We start from the raw sequence: 25,096 nt of genomic DNA, 5'->3' as shown, positions 1-25,096 counted from the left end.
AAGAGTGCCAGGAATACAAAAGGCAGCACAATCCAGATACATGATTTCAGTAAAAACTGCTCTGTTGCGGCACACTTTAAATCTCTCTCCTCATTTGAAAGGAGTGTAATTATCATCAGAGTTCCCAAACAAAATCTCTGTTATTCCTGACTGATCAAAGTAATACTGTTGCCTGGTGCTTGACACTTGTACATACATAAGCAATTCATAAAGGCGCCAGTGCAGGGCATATATTTATTCTCTTTAAAGTAGTAAAACACAAGTTTTGAAAAATTCATGGGTGTATTTTTAGAAAGGACTAAATAAGCATGTATTCTTTGCTTGAGACCCGGAGGCCAAGTTTCGCTATAAAATACATTTTAAGGTCACCACATCAAACTGAAAATAGATTAGATTCTATAATCTAGCAGAGGAAGCACAGCTCGGGGTGGAGATACTCTGAGTGGTATTATGGTTCCTGACTCCACCCAATCCCACTCATACTTCATTTCCATATGCAGCAAATTTGTTACTGACAAAATTAACTCAGATAAAATGTGTTGTAGTTGAAATTATGATGTCAGGTTAATATAAGGTTTCTACCTACAATAATGCAAAAGGTTATTTCAATAAGATAGTATTAAGGGATTGAATCTTCCCATATAATTTTTTGGGGGAAATAATTAGTCTGAGGAAATTAATTCATTTCCATCCTTTCTTTCCCTCATTTTGTTCAATCCTCAGTGCAATTATGTTATTAATTTACATATTCTTGTGAGTTTTTTAAAGTAAGTTATACTAGAACAAAGTAAAAAAGTTAAAATTCTGTATACTCCCATATAAAAAAAAATTCTTAGGGAGAGTGTGTTGCCATTTGCAAGTCAAATCATGTCCATGGTCATTCAAAGTTGTTTTTTCAGTTATAAGTCAGAGTATTCTATAAGCCATGCCACAGCTTTCAGAGGGAATTGCTACTTTTAGAGAAAAATAGCTTCATTAACTGTGGAGAACAGTTAATGAAAACTCCAGTGTTTGGGCCTATTACAGAACTTTAAAGTGAATACAGTCCCATAATTATCATTTAATAGAGTTTCTTTTTACCAGCTCCTGAAAGTAATCACATATTGCAGTAATCCAAAAAAGCATAATCACATTCTACATCCTATTAATAGCCCACTGTGTTACCAAGTCTTCAGCTGAGCCCATCTCCCATAGAAAACATGAGATAATGGCTTAGCCCACGCTGGGATAAAACGCAGAATTACTTTTGCACTGTTTCCCTATATTATAGCTCATAAACAAACAGCACTGTCTGCCCGGGCTCTGCTCAGTTCTGCTCCCACTGAAGTCAGGCCTTCAAAACAGCAGCAGAGGCTTGTGGCACTTCACAGCAGAGAGGCAGGTTTTGAGTAAATGGATTTCCTGCTTTTAACCCTGCTGGGTCCTGTGCTGAGATGCCCTTTCCTTGGGCTCCCTCAGCATGACATTACTGGAACGGCTGCAGTCCCAAATTCACAAGATAGAGCTTTACAGAGTCTGAAAGTAAACTTGTGAGCCCCCAAAAATCAGTGACTAAACTCTACTCTTTAAATTCAAACATGTGCTTCACACTTTTTCAACAAGAAAATTTTGAAACAAACAAGTCACAGGATTTTGCCATGGATTATCCACAGTGATTGCCACTCCTGGTAAGGTAAGGATTTTAGACAGCTGGACCCCTTGTTCCTTTTCCAAAAGGAAATTGTTTCCTTTTCTGGCTGAATCAGCAGTCACACCTGATATAGATGATACAGTTCACATTGCAGTCAGCTCCTGTAATCTAGAATCCTCCTTACACAATCTATGTGTTTACAAGCCCCAAAAACTAAGCTACATTTGCCTATGCACACAGGAAAAACTGGAATCATCAATAAGATCACCAGAGAAAAAGACAAAAATCAAAGGTCAGGGAGATCAGTATAAGTATCACCAAGAAATAATTCAATTTTAGCTTCTAATTGTGAAGATTTCATGGAGAGCACAGGGAATCTTCACTTGCAACATCTTTGGATATTGGATAGCCAAGGCAATAATAGCTGGAAAAATGTGATATTTTGGGAATGGCCTTGAGATGTCTGTTCTTTTCCTTCTTGTGTTAACCCCCATTGTGTTCATTAGGACTGACAGTCAAGTAGCTCCCATATGTGTTAAGTAATAGCTTTAAGCTGGTATTGACATTTAACTTCTGTTGGCTTAAAAAATGCCATTTTACCAGGATTATAGTTCTACTCCTGGGCCTTGAAAATAATAAAAAAGCAAGGATGAGAATATTAGCTAGGATTATATGTTATCTTTTATCTAGGTAAGAAACGGGTTTTTTTCCTCGTATGGATATTATGTTTCTTCTAAATGTGAGAAGTGAACATCAACAGTAAAAGTTTTAAAAATGACCTTTTAGGCTTGATGTATTGTAGTCCTTTTTAAACTTTAGCTAGGCATGTTGATTGGATTTTTCTTTTTAGAAATCTATCTTAAGCCAAAAATTGCTTCCCATTAAAACAGATAGATCAGCCATTGGATCAAAATTTGTTTTGTTTAGTGTAAGTGACTGCAGTGGACCAGGCCAATCTGTATAACTGCTGAATAATTTGCCATCCTTTTTCTTATTTTAAATTAGGAATACTATTTCAGCTGACAAAAGGTAAGAAAAATGAAATATATGATAAAAAAATGCATAGCCAAAGACTATATATACTAATATATGGCATTGTCATTCCTTACACATTGCCTTTGCAGCCTCGAGGCAGCTGTAGCTCAGCCCCCTGTTAATGTTCATATTTTTTGCCACAAGAATGATCTGCCCTGTTGTGGCTTTTTATTTAATGGAGCAGATCTTGGTTCTCCCATTGAGGAAATGAATTATTTAGTGCATTTTAGAAGACTCTGGGGAATATTTTATTCTGGATCAATATATTAGTTCAAGTTAGCGGATAAGTTAATAGATATTAGATGTTGCATTCCTACTTGTACCAAATTGCTATGAGCCCATTAAAGTCCTAAAATAAGGCTTTTGTCATGCAGACATTGATATCACCAAGGTCCTGTTAAAAATTGTGCCTCAAAGTTTAGATGGTGCATGTAAACATTCAGGAGATTAGGAGGACTCTGAGGGACACAAAAGACACCTTCAAGAGCCACAAGTAAGAAACAATCAGATTTTTATCAGTGTCTCTGTCCTTAGCAAATGTGACATTGTGCAAAGGAGAAGTTAACAAGCTCCTTTCTACCCAGTTGTTGTTTTTGTGAGACTCAACACCAAAAAGCAACAGTTGTGTCAAGCCCAGGTGGCCATTCAGGGCACCAGGGGTGTGGGCTGGTAGGACAGGGGCCGATATGAGGGATGGATTCATTTGCTATGTAACAAACAGCTCCTGCCTTAAATACTCATCCTTTCTGGTGAAGTTCCTGGAAGAGTCAAGCAGTGCAATCCTCCTCATCCCGTAGACTGACCAAATTTGGAGGCAGTTTTACACCTTGTCCTACATCAGGGGCACTGCCTGCAAGGGTGGTTAATGCAAGGCAAGAACGCTTCTCTTCAGGTATAATTTATTCACAGATTTCCATGGAAATCACAGTGATTAGATCATTAGGAGAGGTTTTATGGCTTGCATTATTAAATTCTGGGATTTATGCTGACTCTTCAACAGGAAAACGATTAATCTGCAGAAGCCTGAGGCAGCAGTAAAGTGGGTACCTTTGGAGGTGAACAGCCCTCCCTCCGCAGATAAAAGAACTGCTCTCCCTCCCCCACCCCCCTTTCCCTTTCTGTTACACAGTGAAAAATAAAGAACATAGCAAGCCAGGAAATATTGTATGGAATAAATCTTCAATACAAAGAAGATTTGGCTTTTGAAGGTCTGAAAACCATGGATTATGATCGTTTTCACTTTATTTACTTTGGGATGTTTACAACTGTTACAAACTTTGGTTTAGGCTGAGCTGAGAGAGAGAGGAGGGGCACAACAAGGGAGCGGTGTTGGTGTTCCCTTGGGAGCAGGAAGCACGGGCTGCCTGAGCCCAGGGTGTGATCTCACACTGCACCCCTTTCAAGGCTCTAGCTAGAGGAAGTATGCAGGACCATCCAAAATATCCTGTGAGATGGCAGTTCATTTTCTGTCCCCTGCACCATGGCAGGTCACCTCTCATGAGGACAATGGGAATAGAGTTACAGAAATACTGCCAGGAGTTGGATTCATGGATCCCTGTGAGTCCCTTCCAATTCAGGGCATTTTTGAGTCTGTGATTTAACTCTTCCTCACATCCACATGATTCAAAATGTGACCAGACGTACTGTGCATGTATGATCAAGCTCTCTGAATTTTGGCTTTGGAAGTTTGGGTGAAAAACAGATTTTGATAAAACACTGTTACCTTCAGCATTTTTACTGAATCAACAAGGCTCAAATTGCTCATACACAACAAATATTGGCTTTTGTTATGGTGGAAGTCTCATTATCAGAGCTCATTTGGGGACAGCATTTACCACACTTTTAGATGTGACTGCAAGAACACATAAGGGAGATAGGAGTTTTACCCCTCCATTGAAAGTTTTAATTCTGGAGAGACACTAAAACCAGATCAGACAGCAATAAGAAGGTCCAGTTGTTTGGGTAGTTGAAAAAATATTGTGAATTTCTCAGAAAGTTACAGATACTAAAAGGTGCTATCAGACAGAGATTATCTGTGTTGCTTGTGTTAATTAAAGAATTAAAACTGAGTGTGGTGCTATATGAATTAAATACAATCCTGTAATTGCTCTTAGGTCGTTACGAAGGCGGCGCTTTCTACTGGTTTATTGTAGAAATAACGCTAAAGCCCCAGAAAATTGAGAGCCTTTGCAGCAAGATAATTTCCTTTGCAATATTTGCTAAGAGGACTGTGGAAGAATTAACAGTGATCCTCTCTCTTCTTCAACCAGATAACACAGCGAGTGTGCTGGTCAGACGGGAAGGGTTCAGTCGCCAGAAGCAGGATTTGTACCTCCTCCCCATCGTCATCAGCGACGGCGGCGTGCCCCCGCTGAGCAGCACCAACACACTGACCATCCGCGTGTGCGGCTGCGACGGCAGCGGCTCCCTGCTGTCCTGCAACGCCGAGGCCTACGTCCTCAACGCGGGGCTCAGCACCGGCGCTCTCATTGCCATCCTGGCCTGCATCGTCATTCTCTTAGGTGAAAAACGCTCCTTCCTCGCTGCTCGTCTGGGATTGTGTTAAAAAAGTAATCCTGCCCTCAGCTCCAAGATGGAGACATGAATCTGAATTTTTTAGCTTTTATTTTTATAGGGAGTGCTGATCTGCCTGGCTGTGAAAGGCTTTGGGGTGAGCTCAGTGTGGCCCTGCAGGGGCTGAAGGAGCTGCAGGAAAGATGGAGAGAGACAATTGCCAAGGGCTGGAGGGACAGGACACAGGGAATGGCTCCCAGTCCCAGAGGGCAGGGCTGGATGGGATCTTGGGAATGAGGAATTGTTCCCTGGCAGGGTGGGCAGGCCCTGGCACAGGGTGCCCAGAGCAGCTGGGGCTGCCCCTGGATCCCTGGCAGTGCCCAAGGCCAGGCTGGACACTGGGGCTGGGAGCAGCCTGGGACAGTGGAAGGCCCTTGGCAGAGGGTGGCACTGCATGAGTTTTATGGTCTCTTCCATCCTAAACCATTGTGGGCTCCTGTGATATCTTCAATAGCAAACACCAGTGAATTTGTGTAGATGTGCTTGGAGAATGTCCTCCTGTGGCCTAATGCCAACTAATCAGGGACACTGCTTAAAGGAGGTCATGACATACAGTTCTAAGTTTTGTGATCTTCCCTGGATGACAATTTCCTTATTGAGGTCAGCCAGGATTAATGGCCCCTGCCAGCTATTTCCCTCAAACCCATCCTGTGTTGAAACCAGATGAGGGGCTTGGAAGACCTGCTTTTAAGAAAGTGCTGCAAAGTGTTTCCTGATGATTTGGAAAAAAAATTACACAATATTTTCTAATTTCCCTGCAACATTTTATAGTGTTTCTTTTTTCATATATTTTATTTTATAGAAATTTGAAGTAAGAATGTGAAACAAATGCATCTTTGGAGGTGTTGCTTAAAAGAATTCCATTTTAATGGAAATGACACTCTGGAATTAGAGTTAAGCTTTGGGCATGCAGGAGAGGATAAAGATTCATCTTTGTTTTGTTGCAGATATTCATGTGCTTGGGCTGCTTAAAGGCAGTGTCACAGTGTTCTGCAGCACTTGAGGCCCCACAAACACTTCCCTTGAATTAGTGCTGAAGTAATGAGCAATTAGTAAGAGCACTGGCATGCAGCTCAGACAGAAAGCCTCAGATCAGTGTGTTTAGTTCTGTGTACAAACATCTCTGCTTTTACCTAGCAAGGAGCACTAAAAATGCAGAAGTTTGCAACAATCCAGCAGAAAAGCCAAGGGCTCGGGGATGCAATAATTAGGCGCTGCTGTTTGACGACGCACTCTAACCCGTGTTTTGTTTCCCCAGTCATTGTGGTGCTGTTTGTAACCCTGAAGAGGCAGAAGAAGGAGCCCCTGATCGTGTTTGAGGAGGAAGACGTGCGGGAGAACATCATCACGTACGATGACGAGGGTGGAGGCGAGGAGGACACGGAGGCGTTTGACATCGCCACGCTGCAGAACCCCGACGGCATCAACGGCTTCATCCCCCGCAAGGACATCAAGCCCGAGTACCAGTACCTGCCCAGGCCAGGGCTGCGGCCTGCGCCCAACAGCGTGGATGTGGATGATTTCATCAACACCAGGATACAGGAGGCTGACAACGACCCCACTGCCCCTCCTTATGACTCCATCCAGATCTATGGCTACGAGGGCAGGGGCTCTGTGGCTGGGTCCCTCAGCTCCTTGGAGTCAGCAACAACAGATTCTGACTTGGACTATGACTATCTACAAAACTGGGGACCTCGATTTAAGAAACTTGCAGACTTGTATGGCTCCAAAGACACTTTTGATGATGATTCTTAACAATAAAGTTTAAGATTTGGCCTTAAGAACTGTGTCCGAAGTTCCGAAGAATCCAGAGGAAATGTAAGCAGGTATTTTTTTAAAAATCAAGAAAAATCTCATTTAAACATTTAAGTTTGACAGAGAGGATTCCTTTGATAAAAAAAGGACATGAAAGTGGTAAATACTGTGAAGTACCTTTTCCTACAAAAGGCAAATCTGGAAGTTGGCTGCCAGCTTCACTGAAGGAAAAAACCCACTTAAGAAATGTGAAATATTTAAATGAAGGAAAATGCTAAAAGCAAACCTACAAATAAGGGAAATCTTTTATGTGTTATGAACATCTAAATTTTTATTTCAAAGAAGCTTCCACAAATTAGAAAAGATAACAGTTCTGAGCTGTAATTTCGCCTTAAACTATGGACACTCTATATGGTAGTGCATTTTTAAACTTGAAATATATAATATTCAGCCAGCTTAAACCCATATGATGTATGTACAGTACAATGTACAATTATTATGTCTCTTGAGCATCAAACTTGTTACTGCTGATTCTTGTAAATCTTTTTGCTTATTCTTTCATCTTAAACTAATATGTGCCAGATATAAAAACTCTGTCTTGTTCAGTGGGAGGCGCCCTATTTCTATGTCATTTTTAATGTATCTATTTGTACAATTTTAAAATTCTTATTTTAGTATACATACAAATATCAGTATTCTGACATGTAAGAAATGTTACAGCATCACACTTATATTTTATGAACATTGTACTGTTGCTTTAATATGTGCTTCAATATAAGAAGCAGACTTTGAAATAAACTGATTCTTTTTTAATTCTTGTTCTGGTTATTAAGCATATAAGGAAAAACATAGTGTTTCTAATGTCCCATTTATAGTTCTGACTAATTTACTACAATTGTGACCTTTTAATAGCCTTATTTATTATGTGTTTGTAGTTGGTTTGTTGCCTTGTTAAGTGATTATTTAAAAATCAAGTACATTTTACAAATGTTTTTTAGATTAAAACAAATGTAATGTCTGGTGAACATTTTGTACCCTCTCTATCCACAGCTTGTGGCTGCTCCCAGAACACAGTAAGAATCAACATATAGTCCTACTGTGTTTTCTGGACTAAATTAAGTGTAATATTTTTCAATATTTCCCATGTAATATGCATTTATCTTCTATCTTAGAGATTTCCGAGGGCTTCAGGAGTGACTTTGTGGGTGGACGGGAGTACTCTGTGCTTACACTTTACTCCAGCCCTGTGAGTTTCCGTATCTGTGCTGAGCTTCTGCAGGTTCTAGAGACTGAAATCTGACCCAGTTTAGCTGTGACTTCCCTAAGGACTGTTCTACCTGAATTACCTTAACTGAGTAGTAATTAAGACTCTGGTACTTAATTTTTTTTCCTTTTTTTTGGGGGGGTTTTTTTTGTTTTGGTTTGGTTTGTTTTTTTGTGGTGGGGGAGGGTTGTTTGAGTTTTGTTTTGTTTTTTTTTTCTTTTAATTTCCAGTAGAATAGCATCATCTGCAGATAGGGAGACATTTTAATTTGTGATGACAGAAGAAGAAATGCTTTCAGAATTGTTCTTTGTAATGCATGTTTTTAATCCAAAATGGATCTATAACTCTTTTTTTCTTTTAAGTATTAGTTCAGAGGGAGCAAGGGTTTGGGGTATGTTCTGCACATCAACATCTTCTGCATCTGTGTACAGCTGTACCTCTGCTGAATTTAATATAGTTGGCTGCTTAATGTCAGAGATCAGCAGCTGCAATATGGGAAGAGGCAATAAATAAAAATTATCTACATTTTCCTACATTCGTTTTACAGACCCTTTCCTTCATTTGCAGCCAGGTACCAAACTGCTTGATCTGAGAGGAAATCTGATTTGTTGGTGTGTTGCTTTTCTGAAGACCCCCCCCCATATATGTAGTTAGATTAAAATTTAACTCCTTAAAATGATGACTGATGTTTCAGCTCTATATCCCTAACATATTCACTTGTCCCACTATATCCCTATGTTTTATAAGGCAGAGTTTGCTAAATTAGCAGATTTGCTCTACAACGTTTATTGTAATATTTCACTTTATTATAGCTGTATGCATTCTATATAATTCTATAGCTTATTATTAACTTGGTTCAAATTTCTTTGGTTGTTGATTTTTCTCTGTTTATAATCCAAAGAATATTTTGCTACATTTGCACATTTCTCCATTATAAATTTAAATAAACATTTAAAAAAAGAGAAAATAAATGAGTATCACTTTGAAAATTAACAAATTGAAATAAAGTAAAAAAAAAGGTAATTTGTAGGACTCCATCCTCATTGATGCTATCTGGATTTATTTCACTTTTGAGCAAGTTTTTGAATTAATAACTGCATTTTCTACATTTTTATGTTTAAATTTTAAGAAGGACATTGTCAACCACATTTTTTAATAGTTTCAAATGCTTTGAGTTTTAGTCTCTATTGGTTGTAGCACTCTCGTAGATGCTTGGAAATAAATTTTCTTTCCCTCTTGGTTTTGTCCTTTTTCATTTGATTATTTTTCCCCTTCCCAGTAAACATGCAATTATGATAGTGCTTTTTTAAGTTAGGCTTGCTAATCTCAGCCAAGGCCAGCCCTGAAATGCTGGGAATTCTCTTCAGTCCGGACTGTCAGCAGCACCTTGAACAAGCTGCGTGTTCTGACACCACAATAGGACATTGCTTTGCCTTGAACTTCACCACGGGCGCTCGCAGGAGCCTCGGGTCATTAGTCTGAACTTGGTAAAACCCAGCCCAGCACAGTGGCTCCAGGTTAGTCCCGACACACCCAAGAATGCTGTGGGCCCTAGATTGTTGCAGCATTTCCAAAGATCTGAGGCACCTGGGAAAGGAATTCACCTACTCCCGTTACTTTAGTGCAGTGGCACTGCCTTCCCCAAGGACGGAGCCTCACATCCATGGAAGACAACTGAAAGGTTAATTACAGCCTCAGTGGGTCTGGAGAAAACCCTAACCACAAGGAGGATCACCACAGCTGAGCCAGGTAAGGCAGGGGATAGTGGCAAGCGAAGGTGGTGCTTTGGCCAGTTTTGCCTCTTGCAAGTCTTGCCTGAGGATCATTTGAGAGGCTCCAACAACGCCCCTCCAAACACCATCAGTAACAGACAACCTGACCTGACCAGAGGGATTTTTCAGTGAGCTGAGCGAATCCTGAGCTGCAGCTGGCAGAACTGCTCAGCTCCTGGTGTAGCTGGGGGTCACCAGGAGAGCAGGAGGCTGAGGTGCCACGGTGTCTCTGCAGTGCTTTGGAATGCCGTTCCTCCTCCTGGCAAGAAGCAATTAGAGAAGCAAGTGCAGGGCTGGTTGCTAAGGGAGCTCTCCCAACTTGCACTGATAGGGAAGGGGAGGATTTGTTTGGGAATTCTCAGATCTCCTCTGCCGTGTTCCTGCCACGATGTCAAGCATGATACCCTTTGATACCATGTTAAGGGGTACAAGCTTGCAAGCTCACCACCAGCATTTCTGTGATCTCAGGCAAGATCCTGCCCCAGAGACTGCTACAACTCAGATGGGAAAAGCTTTTTAAAGAGCTTGTGGGTTCTGTTGGTTCCATGTTGTCGACTGACTGGCAAAATATAATGCTGAAGTTTACCATTGCTGCTGGTAAGCTCAGAGGTAAAGAGAACAGTAGGAATTTAAAGAAGGCTCACAAAGGGACAATCTTAGGGACCCAAAAGTGTGGAATTCTTGTATGTTTTCCCCGTCTAACTGCATTGTCAGAATTACTTTTGTAATGAAAGGGTCAGTAAGCAAAAATCCAAGTAGGACTTGAGTAAGTTTTCCCTTTGGCCTTTGCTCTAAATACTGAGCTACTGTAACCAACACTGATTAATTTGCATCAGAATCACATTCTGTATCAAGGGGAAAAAAGAAAAAAGAGAAAAAGAAAAAAGATAACGAAAAGAAAAAGGAAAAGAAAAAGAAAAAGGAAAAGAAAAAGAAAAATATAAAAAGATGAGAGAGAAAAGCAAAAGGAATGGCTTGGGAAAGGGACTGAGTGAGCTTTTCAGGGAGTGAGCTACAGGTCTCTGGAGCTCTATTATTGTTTCACTCTTATAGCCTAAGACTGGGGATCAACCATCTTGACCCAGTTCCATTCCTTGGGCAAGTGCCCAAGTTTTCCATTATTTATTATCACTGATCTCTGTGTTTGATAAGAAAGGCCCTTTCAAACCTGACTGAGCTGGACTGGCTAAAATTATCCAAGCCATTGGGTAGAAGAATTTTAGCCCACTCCAGTTCATGGATTCATAGTCACTTGAAAAACATTTTTCTTGTATTTCTGCGTCTTGGGCCTTGCCTGCTCACCAGCTCTAGATCTCTATACTCCCTCCCTTAATGAGCTGCAAATCCCACATCCAGAGTGGGTGTTCTGCCCTGTCCCACATAGCAGGGGCAGAAGCTGCAGTAGCCCTGCCAAGGGAACTTCATGTGTGTGCACTCACAGGGGACTCTGCTGATGCCCCAGGCCTCCTCCTCCTGCTGGGGGATTTGCATGTTAAGGACAGCTCCTGATCCATGGCTGGGGGGGTGGTCTGCAGAGGGTATGGAGCACTTCATGCTTCCCCGTAGAAAGAAAACAAGAAAGAGAGAGAGAAAGAGGAAAGAAAGAGAGAGAGACTGGCTTGCACTGTGAGTGACTCTCAGAACTCCTTCCAGGTCAGGCAAAGGTCTTTCTCAAGAGTCTTTCAGACTTCCCAGTGAAGCCAGTTTGTGTTTGATAAATAAATATTATCCAGGGCATGGAATTGAACCTGAAATTTTCAAAGTCCTTGTGAGTTCTCTTAACTGCCAAACTCAAAACCCGATACTTCCAACCCCCCCACCTTTTGTTTTCTGTTTTGTTTTGTTTTGTTTAGTCCGTTTCCAGTAGTTCATAACTGCATAGAGAAGAGCAACAGCTGATACACCAGCCAAGTTTGTGGGTAAAGCATTCCATGGCTGAGGAAAAACTGCTCTGGAGTGGCAAATTTATAGCTGATGGTGATGGGGAAACAATTATTGTCTTCTACCCCATGCTTCCAGGAGATGGAATAGCCAGCCGCATCTCTTGTTTTCTGCATTTCTTCTTCCTCTTTTTCCTTTTCTTCTTCCAATACCTGATTGCTCAGCTAGCTAAGCTAGGAGAAGACTACCTTGAGTCCTCTTTGCTATGGCTGTTTGGCAGACTCTTGTTCAAAGGGGTGCTCTTTTAAAATAAAACAAAATAAAAGCTTCAAAGTTTGGCCTTTAGCAACTTTAAAACTAGAAAGTTAAAAATAATTCAAAAAACTTACCCTGTAGGTTTTTTAACAATTCAAATTTAATTGAATTTGAGGGCATGCCTTGCATTTTTGGTGGTTAGTGAAAGAGTCTTGGACTTTGTAACTGCTTTGGACTGAGGCTGCTGATTGCTTTCCCTTTTTGTTCTACTTCCAAACAAGGGAAAAACATGTTTATTTTAACTGAACAAATCCATATGCTGTTGTCCAGACCTAGCTGCAAGTGAAGGCTTTGTTTTGTTGTTGTTGCCTTCTTTTCCAACCTAAATCATTCCATGAGTCCATGACTCACTGCATTGGCTGCCAAGGCAAATTTCCTGCAGTTCTGTCCCCAGCAGGACTTGCAGACACACCACTCTCTTTTGCTGAATATGAAGCTCTTCTGTATTGTTTTGTGTGATATATGAGGGCTTTAGGGACTGAGGGTGGGGTTTTGGTTGTTCTTTGTGATGTATGGAGGATTTAAGGAGCTGAGGGTGGGTTTTTGGTTGTCCTTTGTGATGTATGGGAGGCTTTAGGGGCTGATGTTGGGGTTTTGAGTTGTTCTTTATGATATAGGATTGCTTTAGGGGGCTGTGAGGTGGATTTTTCCACCAGGGTTTTGGAGTTATGATGCTTTTACTTCCACAATTACAAAATCGGCTTTCATGCTGTGCTCAGTGCCCTGTCTCTGGGTGGTAAGGAGCAGTTTTTCAGGGAGTAATAAACTCCCTCCTGCTTGGCAGGGCATCTCTAGAAAGCCCCATTGTTCTCTTGCTGCCAACATCGCCCTTCCTTGCAGGAGCCCATTCTCCCTCTTGCAGCCCCAGCTCACATTTTCCTTCTTCTTATTAGTGCACTGGAGAAAGTCATCATTAATCAAATGCAAGCACATTTAGCAAAGTTCAATGTGTATGAAAAATTTATGTCAACCTTTAGGCTCTATGACAGTCCCAAGGCTTCACTTAATAAGTTCCATAATGACTTACTGTTAATGGACAATTCACATTATCTCTTTGAGGTCTGCTGGGCCTTTCAGGAACATTTTCTGTTATTGATTCTAGACCTGCTGTACATTGGCCAGACATAGAAACAAAACCACTGTTTACATTCTTTGCTTTCTAAAATGGAAAGTTGGATGCCTTTAAGTGGAAAACCTCAGAGAACATGATTTGCTCTCCTGCTATGTGTCTCTAGCACAGAATGAATGAATGAGCTGTTTGTGGGGGCTGGCAGAAGCGCTGGGAAATGACCAGATATTTGATAAATCTTGTCCATTGATTTAGCAGAAATCTACGCTTCAAAAGCTGTCCTCAGCCAGGCATCCTTCACCCTTGATAAGAGTCTTAGAGGAGCTCAGGTACTGAATGGCCCCCAAGTTCTGCAGTTTTGTTCACTAATGAATCATAGTTAATCTCAGACATGTAATTTCTATCAGAGTTTTATCTGGGTGAAAAACCTTGGAAAGTCTCCTGACATCCAAGAACTGCCCATTTCTGTGGCTTTATACAATGCTCCAGCAAATGTTTTTCCCTAAGCATATTCTCTCAGGATTGTTCAGTTGTCATAATTGTATCATTTTGTAGAGCCTGGATCCTGTGTACATGCTCTAGCACAGTGTTTACTACTGTGAGTAAATGGTAGCACTCATGACAGTCAGTGTAATGAGCTAGCACTGCTGGAATCCAGGTGCTCCCACACTCCTGGAGGCTGCTGTGTCACACTGTGTTTAAACATCATAAAATGAAGAAATATGGACACTCTGTGTGCCCACCCAGGCTGCCACTGCACTGCAGACTACTCTGGAATGCCTGGTATCACGAACCATTCCTCTCATGAGGAAAACTCCTCCAATAACACCTAAGTCCCCCACGAAGAACACGTAGAAAGGCAGATTTTTTCCCCATGGCCACCCAAAGAGACCTGACTATTTCACTCACCTAAGTAAAAATACACAACTGTAGTAAGAGTAAAAACTAAAACAAAAACAAAAACCAACCAAACAAAAAAAACCAACAACAACAAAAAAACCCATACGAGCTGCTTTTCAATATTTTGAAAAAGAAAGAAAAAATCAGCAGAAATTTGTTGTATTGGGAGACACTGTAAATATCCAGCAAGGTCAGCCTTGACTGTCCAGCTGCTGTATAAAAGTATCACAGAATGACCGGGGTTGAAGGGGCCTTGAGGACGATCCCATTTCCCCCTCATGCCGTGGCCAGGGACACATTTCACTAGACCAGGGCTCAGAGTCCCTGCCTAGCCTGGCCTTGGGCACTTCCAGCACACAGATCAAAACAAGATCTCTTTTTCTTTTTTGCTGCCCTCACCTCCCCTTTCCTATGCCACCTCCAAGTGAGAGCAGCAAGGCCAGCACCCTTCCACAAGACACAGAGCCATCCTACAGAGCACAGAGATATCCTACAGAACCCAGAGCCATCCTACAGAGCACAGAGACATCCTAGAAAGCGCAGAGACATTCTAGAGAGCAAACACCTGTAGCAGCACCAAAAGAATGGATTTGGGACATGGCTTGTGCTGTGCCCAATGGTTCATTGTAAAATCCCCTAAATTAAATCCATTATGTGCCTTTTGCATCAGCAGCTTCAGGTTCCTGATGCTGGACCAGTGGCTGGGTGAGGGAGAAGTGGACAAGCATTCAGAAGTCTGCTGGCTGCTTCTCAAGTGAGATCACAGTGTTCACAAGCTATTTACTGACAAACTCTTTAAAGAATTAAAAGCTGTGCATAACCCTGAATATTCCAAGGAGATTATTTCTGGCAAAGTGCTCTCAGCCATAGCAGATAATCAGAAACTTTAGCAAAAAAAACCCTTTGCTATTAACTCTGCTTCAAAATAAAAAGGGCATCTGTACTTGACTGTAATAAAAAACTAGTGCAAAATGTCTGCGTGATAATAACAGAGACCATAGTTTTAATGAGAGTTTAGGAAAAAGAAAGAGTAGAATTTCTGACTGTTTATTTGCCCTTGGTGGATTATGAGATGAAATGAAAGTCCCTGCTTTTTTTAGCATGGAGGTCAGTGTGGAGTTGTGCTAATAAAAGAGCATTAGACTCCCAGTGCACCTATAAAACTCAGAGCCTAAACCAACCCTTCCCATGCACTGTAAGAAGCCAGATGCCAGCAATTCACTGCAGACATGGCCACGTCCCACCACATGTTCCAGAGGTGAGCCTGACCCAGGAGCAGTCAGCTGCTCTGTTTGTTGGTGCTGTGGGGGTTGCTGGAATTGTCTGTCTCCACCAGCCCAGTCTGTTTCCTTTCCTGTGACCTCCCTCACACCCCACAGGTGTCATTGTCCCCTACTCCCAGTTTGTGCTGGCTGCACACTCTGAGGGCAACATTTATGAAATATCCCTGGGAGTTGCAAGATGGAATAGCCACTGATGGATGAGAGATGCAGGGCTCCCTGCCCAGTGGATGGGACCCCTGGGCTGCCCTGGCAGCAGTGGAGGTGAGCCAATGCAGAGTTGCATCTTCCAAGAGAATGATGTGCTGTGACCACCCCACCAAAACCACCACCTTGCAGCCAGAAAAAAACATCTTTGCATTTGGGGAGTCAGGAGACAGAGGGATAGAAGCATTTCTAAGGAAGGGAGTCTACCTGGAAATGGCAGACAGCAGGGGAAGTAGGAGGAGCTCACCTTCAACCATCCTGCTCTCTCTGGGCTTTACTCTTTGTCTTGAAACTCTTTCAGAGAAGAGCGGGAGAAGAAAAGATTCAGGCAAAGTGCTTTTGGTCTGATTGGCTCAATGTCTGTGGGGCAAGAAATCAAAGAAAACAAGGCACACAAGATAATTTGAGTATGTATGAGGGAGTGAGAGGGACTCAGGCCTCGATGCTCACCTTAGCCACCACTTTGATTGCATGGCCATGATGGAGACCCAGCTCCTGAGCACAGCCCAGGAGACATACAGCCTTGGGTAGTAGGTTGGTTTCTGTGCCATAGGGAAGGGCTGCTCTACACCCTGGTGAGTGGGACCAACTCCGTTGACAGGCCCTGCAGGTCTGTTGAGAGTGCAACATTTGAAAGAATCCAGATCCCTGCTGACTTCAAATGTTACCTTGCAGCTCTTAAAATCCCTTTCTCCCACAAGCCCATTGATCTTTAAGAGTGACAGACCCCCTTTCATCCCCTCTCTGCTGGGTTCTTTCCCAACCCTCTTGTTCTCCGGGGCTCCCCATGGGCTCAGCATATCACTGCTGTCTGAGCAGAGAGTCAGGCAGGTCAGAAAACCAACAGCAGGATAAATCTTTCCAGTCCTTCCTTCAGGAAAGCTTCTGTGCTCACAGTGGAATTGCAGGGAAGCAGTGTCCAGCTGGAAGAAGGCTCTTGTTCCTAACTGGCCAAATTCAGAGTTATTGATCTGGCAAAGAGTTTCCATCTCTCTCAGAAACTTCAAAATTAGTCTATCAGGTTGAATCCTATCATCACTTAAACTCGGAAGACTGCAACATTTGTGGTGTTTTCTTAGCTCTGAGTTCTGACACGTGAGCTCTTCCTCTCCTCCAGATTCTCCAAGCAAAACCCAACACACTTTTTTTGCTCTACTCACGCTACTCACAACAAAGGTTACATGCTCAGTTTGTCTGGGTTTTTTTATTGTTGTTTTCCCTGAAAGATGGTGTTTTCTTCCATGATCCCTTTTAGATTCCATTTAAAATGTGTTCTGTTTGCTACCCTGAGCACTCTATTAATATCCCTGCCACAAACATCCACAACTCAATGTATTCTCTCCCTTAAGAAAATTTGATTTGTTTCAGTTAAAGATCAGTGTTGTCATAGAGGAGCAGAATATTACCCTCATCAGTTTAATGAATAAACAGGGTAAATGCTAAATCATTGCTCACTTCTGCAGGTCCCTCTGGTTCACTTGCAGGAGCTGCAAGGAGCATGGGGGTTGTCTGTGAGGGCAAAGTTCCTGAAGTTTAGGACCCTTTAGGATCCACCAGAAATATGGTCAGATGAACCATGGGAGTTACTCTAGGGAGAAAGGTGGCCATATGCAAATTTAATGCAAAATGGCCTCGCCCTGCCAAGGAAAAGAGAAAGAAAACCACAAAGGATTTTAGGGGCTGCCAGTGCATATTATTCAACTTGCATTAACTCTCTTAACAATAAGCCAGAGAATTGAATTTGGATTCTTGCTGCAAAGCTAAACTGCAGCCCATCTGTTTTCCATCCCAGACAATGGATAGGCCAAAATTTATGCAACAAAATAGCGCCTAGGATTTGAAGGTTTGAATAGCATTCACCTCAAAACCTGGTGTGCCTTCACTGCATTAGGGCTGTATTTTAGGGGAGATCTTTGTGTTCAGGCTTTTCCTGGCTGTATTTGAACACTGCCTGAGATGATTCAGGAGTTCTGCTCGACAAACGGGTGTTGTGATCCAAGGCCCATCTGGCTTGTTTTGGAGTGTGTAAAGGTCAGTGCTTCTGTTAATACAACTCGTACAAATACTTCCCTGCCATCTGACAACGTTCCTCCTCATTCAGATTGGCAGCCATTCCCCCCCCCCCCACAATCTGGAATCTCCTCCCAACGTGGGCTGTTGAAGTGGGGATGATCACAGTTTTAAAATCAAAGGTTGAGTGCTTCTGTTGAGTTATACTTGGAAGCGACCATGTTCTGTACAGTGAGAACATCCCATATGGAAAGGACATATGTGTTGGAGACAATAATACATAAATAGTGAATACAATTTTATATAACCCTTACATTCTTATGGCTCTTACATATAATTCTCTAATGAGACAGGTGAAATAGATGACTTCAATACTGATATTTAGGTCCATCTGTTGAAAGCTTACACAATAAATAGGGAGTTTTAAAGATAGATTTAGCTGTACATAATTTTTCAAACAATTGTACTGACATAATTTGAAAACCCTTTTGGGCTGTCCTTACACAATACTGGAGATAGCACTGAAATCTCACACTAAGATCTGCCTTGGACAGACACACCTACAAACAAACATCCATAATTTGTCAAATATAAACTATTTAGACTATTTTTTTTCCTGGTTTTGTTCAAAGAACACAAAGTTTTGGAGCAATACAGCAGGTGAAAAGTTTCAGTGAAAAGGTAGAGCTAAGATGAAGAGAATCCTGGCAATAGTTTTGTAATGGAATGTCAGCATTGGTCAAGGGCTGAGCTGTGGGGGCTGGCAGGATCCTGGATAACCATGTCCATTCATCACTGACCCTGCCCTAAGAAAACCCATCCCAGTGTAGAAGACGCCTAAGCCTGGATGGGGAGGAGGGGAATAAAACTCAGTTTACAGATGGTCAGTGAAGACCTGTTAACACCTGGCAGCCAAATTCTCCTCAGGAGTCTGGGCAGACAATTTTCCCATCCTGCCCTTGTCCTCCCCAGGCTCAGCATCAGCCACCACAGAGGAGCCTGAGCACTGAGCTGTCTGTTTAAAGTAGGAAAGGGGCAACATAATGACATTTCTGCTTATTTGAAAGGGGATTAAATAGGGGTTTTGCCTAAGAAGTTATAGTCATTTTATGAACTTGCATTACCTGGTTTCAGAAGTCAGGGAACAGTGATGATACATTTCATGCTCACATTAAGTTAGCTGCATTATTTTTTTCCTCATCATCACCATATTGCTTCACAGAGCTTTGGGAAACATTTGTTTTCCCTCTGATGACTAAAACTAGTTTTGCTGAAAAAAATATTCTTCTGATTTTTCATCTCTCTGGTTTCTTTTCTTTTTTTCATTTTTTTGTCAGTAAATACAAAACATTGACATTGCCTGGTGAGAACCTTTTGGGGAGGAAATCTGGGAATAGACTTCATTCACTTAACATATGTTCCCTGGAAGTTAATCACCTATGACATGAAGAACCCAATGGTTTGTGGTCATGCAGTATTAAGGCACATTAAGCACTAAAATGGAACTGCCTTTTTTTTCCAGCACTACTCTGATAACCAACAAGCCTCAGAAAAGAAATCCACATTCTTATTCTATGCTTTTTCATATATCTGATTAAAAATTAGCTGAGTGCTTTAACTGAGCTTGGTGCCAATGGCTTATAAAAGAACCATTTAAAAGACTTCAAAGCTCTTTGGTGACTAGTGGAGGCTTCAAAAGACCCTAAATATGGTGTCCTTTTTTTCCCAAAGCATTTCCTGAGATCCTCCCTGTACAAGGATCTGTGCTCCATGAACCTTTCTGAAAGTTCCCATCTTCTTGTTAAATGAAGCAATTTTGTATTTGCTTGGTTGTTTGTTTTTTGTCAAAATAATCCAAAATGCTGTGAAATAAACTGGGTGAAAAAAAATCCTACCATTAATTCCAATGGCCAAAGGCCAGGCTATTCTTTAATAATAGTAGTTTAACTAATAATAGTATTTTCTATTTTTATATATATATATATATATATATATATATATATATATATATATATATATAAAATAAACTATTTAATAGTAGTTTACACTGCAGAATGGGAATTTTTTAATCATGATGACCAAACTGAACTGCACTCAGGAATGAGGGCACTTCTCATCTTCTCATCCACCAGGTGATTCCAATTATGCAGCTTTACAGCCCTGAGAAACAAAAAAATCTGACTTCTTCCTAAGCTTAAAGACTGACTTACCTAGAAAACTCATCAGTGATTTTTTATAGTGATCTATAGTTTAGTGGGGATTTTCACACTGTCCAAAAATCAAAGAGCAAATTTCTATAGGTTCCCTCTACCAACTATTAGAAAAGCTATGGGGGAGGGCTGCAAAGAGCCTTCTTGCACCCTCCTCCTCAGCTCTCAGTGTGCCAGCCTTCTTCTGCATCATTGAATATTTATCAATTTATCTATTTATTTATTTATTTGTCAATTGAGTTTCACACTGGCTGGTTTAATGAGCAGAAATGGCAAAGCAATAAGCAAATGAACTAAATAAGAGAATTTCCGGGAAGCCACCCAAGCTGGATGCAACATTTTACTCACTGTGATGATGACCCTTCATTCTTAACATGTCTTCTAAGCCCTGCAGGGAGGAGCTGGCACTCAGAGATGCACAGAATTCCTGCAGCCCTCAGAGCAGGCATGGCTGAATCTGCAAGTCATCCTGTGCATTATCTGTTACGTCTTTCCCTTTAAAAATATTCAGAGATTCTCTTAGGCTCCTTCCACAAGTCATTTCCAAGTAAAAAAAAATTGCTTTTCCTTTTTTTTTTATTTAATTTAATGTACATTGACTCACTCTGACACATGTGCACAGAACTTCAGGTTTCCAACAGATTACTGTATCTTTTGGCAGCCTTCAACTATTAAACTGCTTGTGTTTTTATAGGCTAGACTAATGGTATTGATAGCCCTTAAACATTGCTCCTATAGCAACTGCTGAATTTTTGGGGTACTCCAAGGAAGGAGGAATTTAAACATCAACAGTGAGAATTAACCTGTTAAAGTTTGAATTTGTGTGGAGAGAAAGAGAGAGAAATGGAGGGAGGGAGGGAGGGAGGGAGGGAGGGAGGAAGGAAGGAAGGAAGGAAGGAAGGAAGGAAGGAAGGAAAGGAAGGAAGGAAGGAAGGAAGGAAGGAAGGAAGGAAGGAAGGAAGGAAGGAAGGAAGGAAGGAAGGAAGGAAGGAAGGAAGGAAGGAAGGAAGGAAGGAAGGAAGGAAGGAAGGAAGGAAGGAAGGAAGGAAGGAAGGAAGGAAGGAAGGAAGGAAGGAAAAAAAGAACTTGCCAAAAAACCTGGTATCTGAATCTTTGTTGATCATGACTGCCATAACAGAGCCTCCAAATACCAATTTCTCTTCCCAGCCCTCACATTCTGAAGCAGCTGCATGACTGGTTCTGGCCTCTCTTGAACACCACCAGACTGAACCTCTTTGTGGATTTGTCTTCAGCTTTCTCTTTCTTTCTTCTTTTCTTTCTTTCTTTCTTTCTTTCTTTCTTTCTTTCTTTCTTTCTTTCTTTCTTTCTTTCTTTCTTTCTTTTTTTCTTTCTTTCTTTCTTTTGAGGCTACAGAGAAAAGGAAAGCTGACTCTAAAGGCGCTTAAAAATGACCCTACATTTATAATTTTTTAAATCTCAGGGTTTTCAGCTCAGCAGTTTAGTAGGTCTGACTCACTGCTTTTATCTCTTGGGGATAGCAGTTTGAGAAACAGATTTCATTACAATAAAAGAACAGGTGCCATTCTTATTCTTAACATTTTTTTTTATATCACTGCATAACATACATCTGTCGCACTGCTGCTATACAAAACACAAGCCCTGAGGACTATTTACTGATCATTCTGCACCATTTTTCATAAGAGCAGGACTGTTCCCCTGTTCTGGTCCAGCTCTAATTAACAGAGCGATAGCATCACTGTAACATTGTGCAATTCCTATTTTAAATAATGTTCAGTATATACCGCTGCCCTTTTCTGTCAAAGTATTTCTGTGTGCTTTGGCACAGAGATATCTGCATTTCTATATCTTCTCCCAATTTTACAAAGGTTTTATAAGGCTTAATGAATGGAAAATGCTTTGAAAAGCTGTAGATAAACGGCAATTTTGAAGGCAGTCATTAGTAGTAAATATCCTCATCAAAATTTCTCTTGCTAATCCTCTTTACTCTGGCTGTGCTGACAGACCATTCCTCCAAGGTTATTCTGATGCCATCTCATAGACAAGCACCCTGAAAGTCACTTATATTCACAACCCTGCTGGCACCAGTGTCACTCAGCTCAGTTTAAATTATGCCACCTTAACACCACAGAGCAATAGAAAAAAAAATAAAATTTGTGGACTTTCTACAAGTCCCACCATTAAAACCAATATTGTGTAACTGGAAATCAACTGTTTCAATTAATGGGAATATATGGCTTCATTTTGTAGGTACAACCTTTGCATTTGAAAGCTTGCTGACATACGGGCTCCCACTGCTGTAATTACACCGTGCCTAAAAGTCATAATTAGTTTAAAATGTGGACGTGCTTTATATATATCTATATCTATATCTATATCTATATCTATATCTATATCTATATCTATCTCTATCTATATCTATATCTATATCTATATCTATGATGACCATTCTTGGTTGCAAGCGCTTTTCCTCCAGCACCAGTTCCAATGGCTTTTATTCATTGCGTTCCTAGTTCCACCGTAGTTGCTACAAGGGCCAATTCCAGGCCAACATCCTCTGGGGGTTGCAGGGAACAATGCCCCTCTCTAAAGCACTCTGTGGCTGTAAGACAGTGCAGCATTATTGTTCCTGGGGTCCCAGGTCATGCCAAAGCTCTGCACCCCACAGTCCTGCAGGAATGGGAATGTTTAACACACTGGATCACTGGGGTTTCGACAGATGAGGTGGTGGCCTGAGGAGAGTGACCATCAGAGAAGCAAGAGGGAAAACTGCCCTCTGAGCACCTAACTGTGCTAAGTTACCAAAATTTGCATTTCCAAGGTCATTTTTAACAGTCATTCTAGTGAGAGATGCTCATACTGTGCTGTGGCACTGGGAGCTTCTGGCTGAGTTTGATCAGGAGGTTGTCCATGTCACCTCACAGATTAAGTTTTTGCCTAGGTTTCCATTAATTAAAAAAAAAAGTAGGTTTGTAAGAACAATATTTTTAAAGTTTGGGGGGTGAACAAGCATGTATTTGAAGCTTTTACTTTGATCTGCACTGAACACTTCATTTTGTATTTCAGTATTTCAACAACACTTTTGTACAGTTCAAAGGGAAAGTTTACCTGAATTTGAAATAAACTTCCAAATGAAATCTTATGCAAATAGGAGCATGGAGATATGTTTAAAATTTGTCAAAAATACATGCTTTGATATATGTAAAGCATTGTGTTTGTCTTTTTGGGGAGCCATGAATACTTTGATGAAAATAATATGTGATGCGAAAACGGCCATCAATGTCAAGAGTCTGTATTTGTCACACGGCTCCAGTAATGTGTTTTGGTTATGCATCTGACAGCTGTGGGTCTTGCAGATCCTCCAAGCATTTTGTTTCCTCAGACATCCACTTTAACTCTGAGTACAGACCCCCATACCCAGCCACACTTCCAAAGGGGCACCAGAGAGGCACTAACATTACTCAGATCAGAGCAACGGAGTTGGGACTATTCATTTTCCCTCATCATCCTACAGATACCTATGAAAGACCTGGAGATCTTAAAATATTTGGGCCTGAGGTCAGTAAAGATGGAAAATAATCTTTTTATTGAGCTATACACGGCCTAATGGAGATCTCTGTAATAGTCACACAATAGTTATCTTTTAATTGCAAGAGCCAATCATCTCATTATCCATTTATAACGACCTATTATTTATGAAATTATTTGTACCAGTCATTTTTATGTCTTCTCTTTTTAGGCAACTTCTATTTGGTGAGCAAAGCACCAGAGCAACTGTTTTCCTGTGCTACAATGAGGCCTGATTGTGTCACCAAAACTGTGGGAAAAACAAAAACTCTCCAACAACATTTTTGGAGTTAGAAAATCAAAACATGTTTAGTGTTAGGCATTACTTTATTCTAGCCAGAATGTTGTTCTGGCCAGGACATGCAACAGAAATAATTTCATCCACATACAGCCCATGCTGTGCAGAGAAAATATTTCATGATACATGATTTTTACCAGATTTGTCACATATTTTATACAGTCAAAATCTGTAGAAATTCATTGGTTCAATGTTCACTGGTCCCAAGAAGTTGCGCAGTTCTCAGTATTTGGATTCCTATTGCATACTGATCCTCTGATGCTAATTAAGTCCTCTTTCTTCTCTCTGTTTCCCAGACCATTCTTATCTCTCTTTTTCGACCCTGCCAGTGATGTTTGGAGCTGATGGTCATTGATGGTTGTTATCTTTTGCTGCATGAGATGTTCAGGTCATCAGACCTCGCCTGGTGGAATAGTCCTCTGAAAATAAAAAAACCTCAATTCCCTTCCCACAGCACAAAGGTGAGCAAAACTGACCAAAGTTACTAGAGTTTTTAAACTTTACATCAATTCCAGCAATGATTTACACTGTTTGTGAAGGCCTGGCTGCAGCCTGGAGTTCTGAGTCAGTTTTGGATTTGGAAAGCTACATGGGGCCACACCAGGGTTTTTGCTCACGCTCTGTATCTTCCAAGGTGTGTATGATACTCTCCTGAAGCGGTCTGGAAGCAGTTCAGACTCTGGTTGTTTTTTATTCTCTTTGCTGTATTACAAATTATTTCTGGAATGCACTTGGCTGTTATTCAGACTCATTTTCTGTGTTGTGGAGAGGATTGAAGCAGCCAGGCCGAGGGAATGGACCGCTCCTGCAGCAGGGAAGGCTGTGCTGGAGGATGTCACACACAGCCGCCAGCACGGCTCACTGTACACCCCACAGACCTCTCTGAGCCTTCCCTGCAAGTGGCTGTGGGTCTGGGAATGTTCCTGGCTCATCCTGTCTGTGCAGTATTTACCCTCGGTTAGCTCAGTCTGGGACACAGCCTCGGTTCCCTGAGCTGCCGGAACACTCCTCTGGTTTCCAGCGATCTCTTTTCAGTAGAGTGCTGCTGTTTGCTTTGGTGCACAGCTGTCTAAACCTTCACCCAGCCCCTCACTGCTCGCCCTGAGCGTTGTCCCAGCCCACACAATCCTCCCAGGAGCACTCCGCCATCCCAGGTCAGCCCTCCAGCACAGTCACCCACACCTATTTCCCTGGCCCACACACTCCCTGCTTCCAGCCTGCCTGGGCTGGGGATGTTCTCACACCAGCACAGCACAGCCAAGATCCATTTGACCAGATTTCACCCGGTAGAGCCAAGTACAATCCCCTCGACCAGTCATTAGGCTGTGTTAATTATGGCAATCAGCCTAC

At 41.5% G+C, this 25,096-nt stretch overlaps 1 protein-coding gene across 5 annotated transcripts in view; it reads left to right on the top strand.

The window, feature by feature from the left end:
• CDH11 (cadherin 11) overlaps positions 1–8,401 on the top strand; it is an 83,305-nt gene extending 74,904 nt beyond the window's left edge. For all 5 annotated transcript variants that reach the window (XM_038147981.1, XM_038147980.1, XM_038147978.1 and 2 more), the window contains 2 exons: positions 4,936–5,187; positions 6,498–8,401. In XM_038147981.1, the coding sequence (XP_038003909.1) occupies positions 4,936–5,187; positions 6,498–6,994 (749 nt within the window). In that variant the 3' untranslated portion in view covers positions 6,995–8,401. The remainder of the gene's footprint in view (positions 1–4,935; positions 5,188–6,497) is intronic.
• Positions 8,402–25,096: the final 16,695 nt, after the last annotated feature.

This window comes from Motacilla alba, chromosome 11 (genome assembly GCF_015832195.1).
Source record: "Motacilla alba alba isolate MOTALB_02 chromosome 11, Motacilla_alba_V1.0_pri, whole genome shotgun sequence".
In the NCBI taxonomy this organism is placed as follows: domain Eukaryota; kingdom Metazoa; phylum Chordata; class Aves; order Passeriformes; family Motacillidae; genus Motacilla; species Motacilla alba.
The sequence above is the reverse complement of the archived record's forward strand: the minus strand, read 5'-3'. Positions and strand labels throughout refer to the sequence as shown.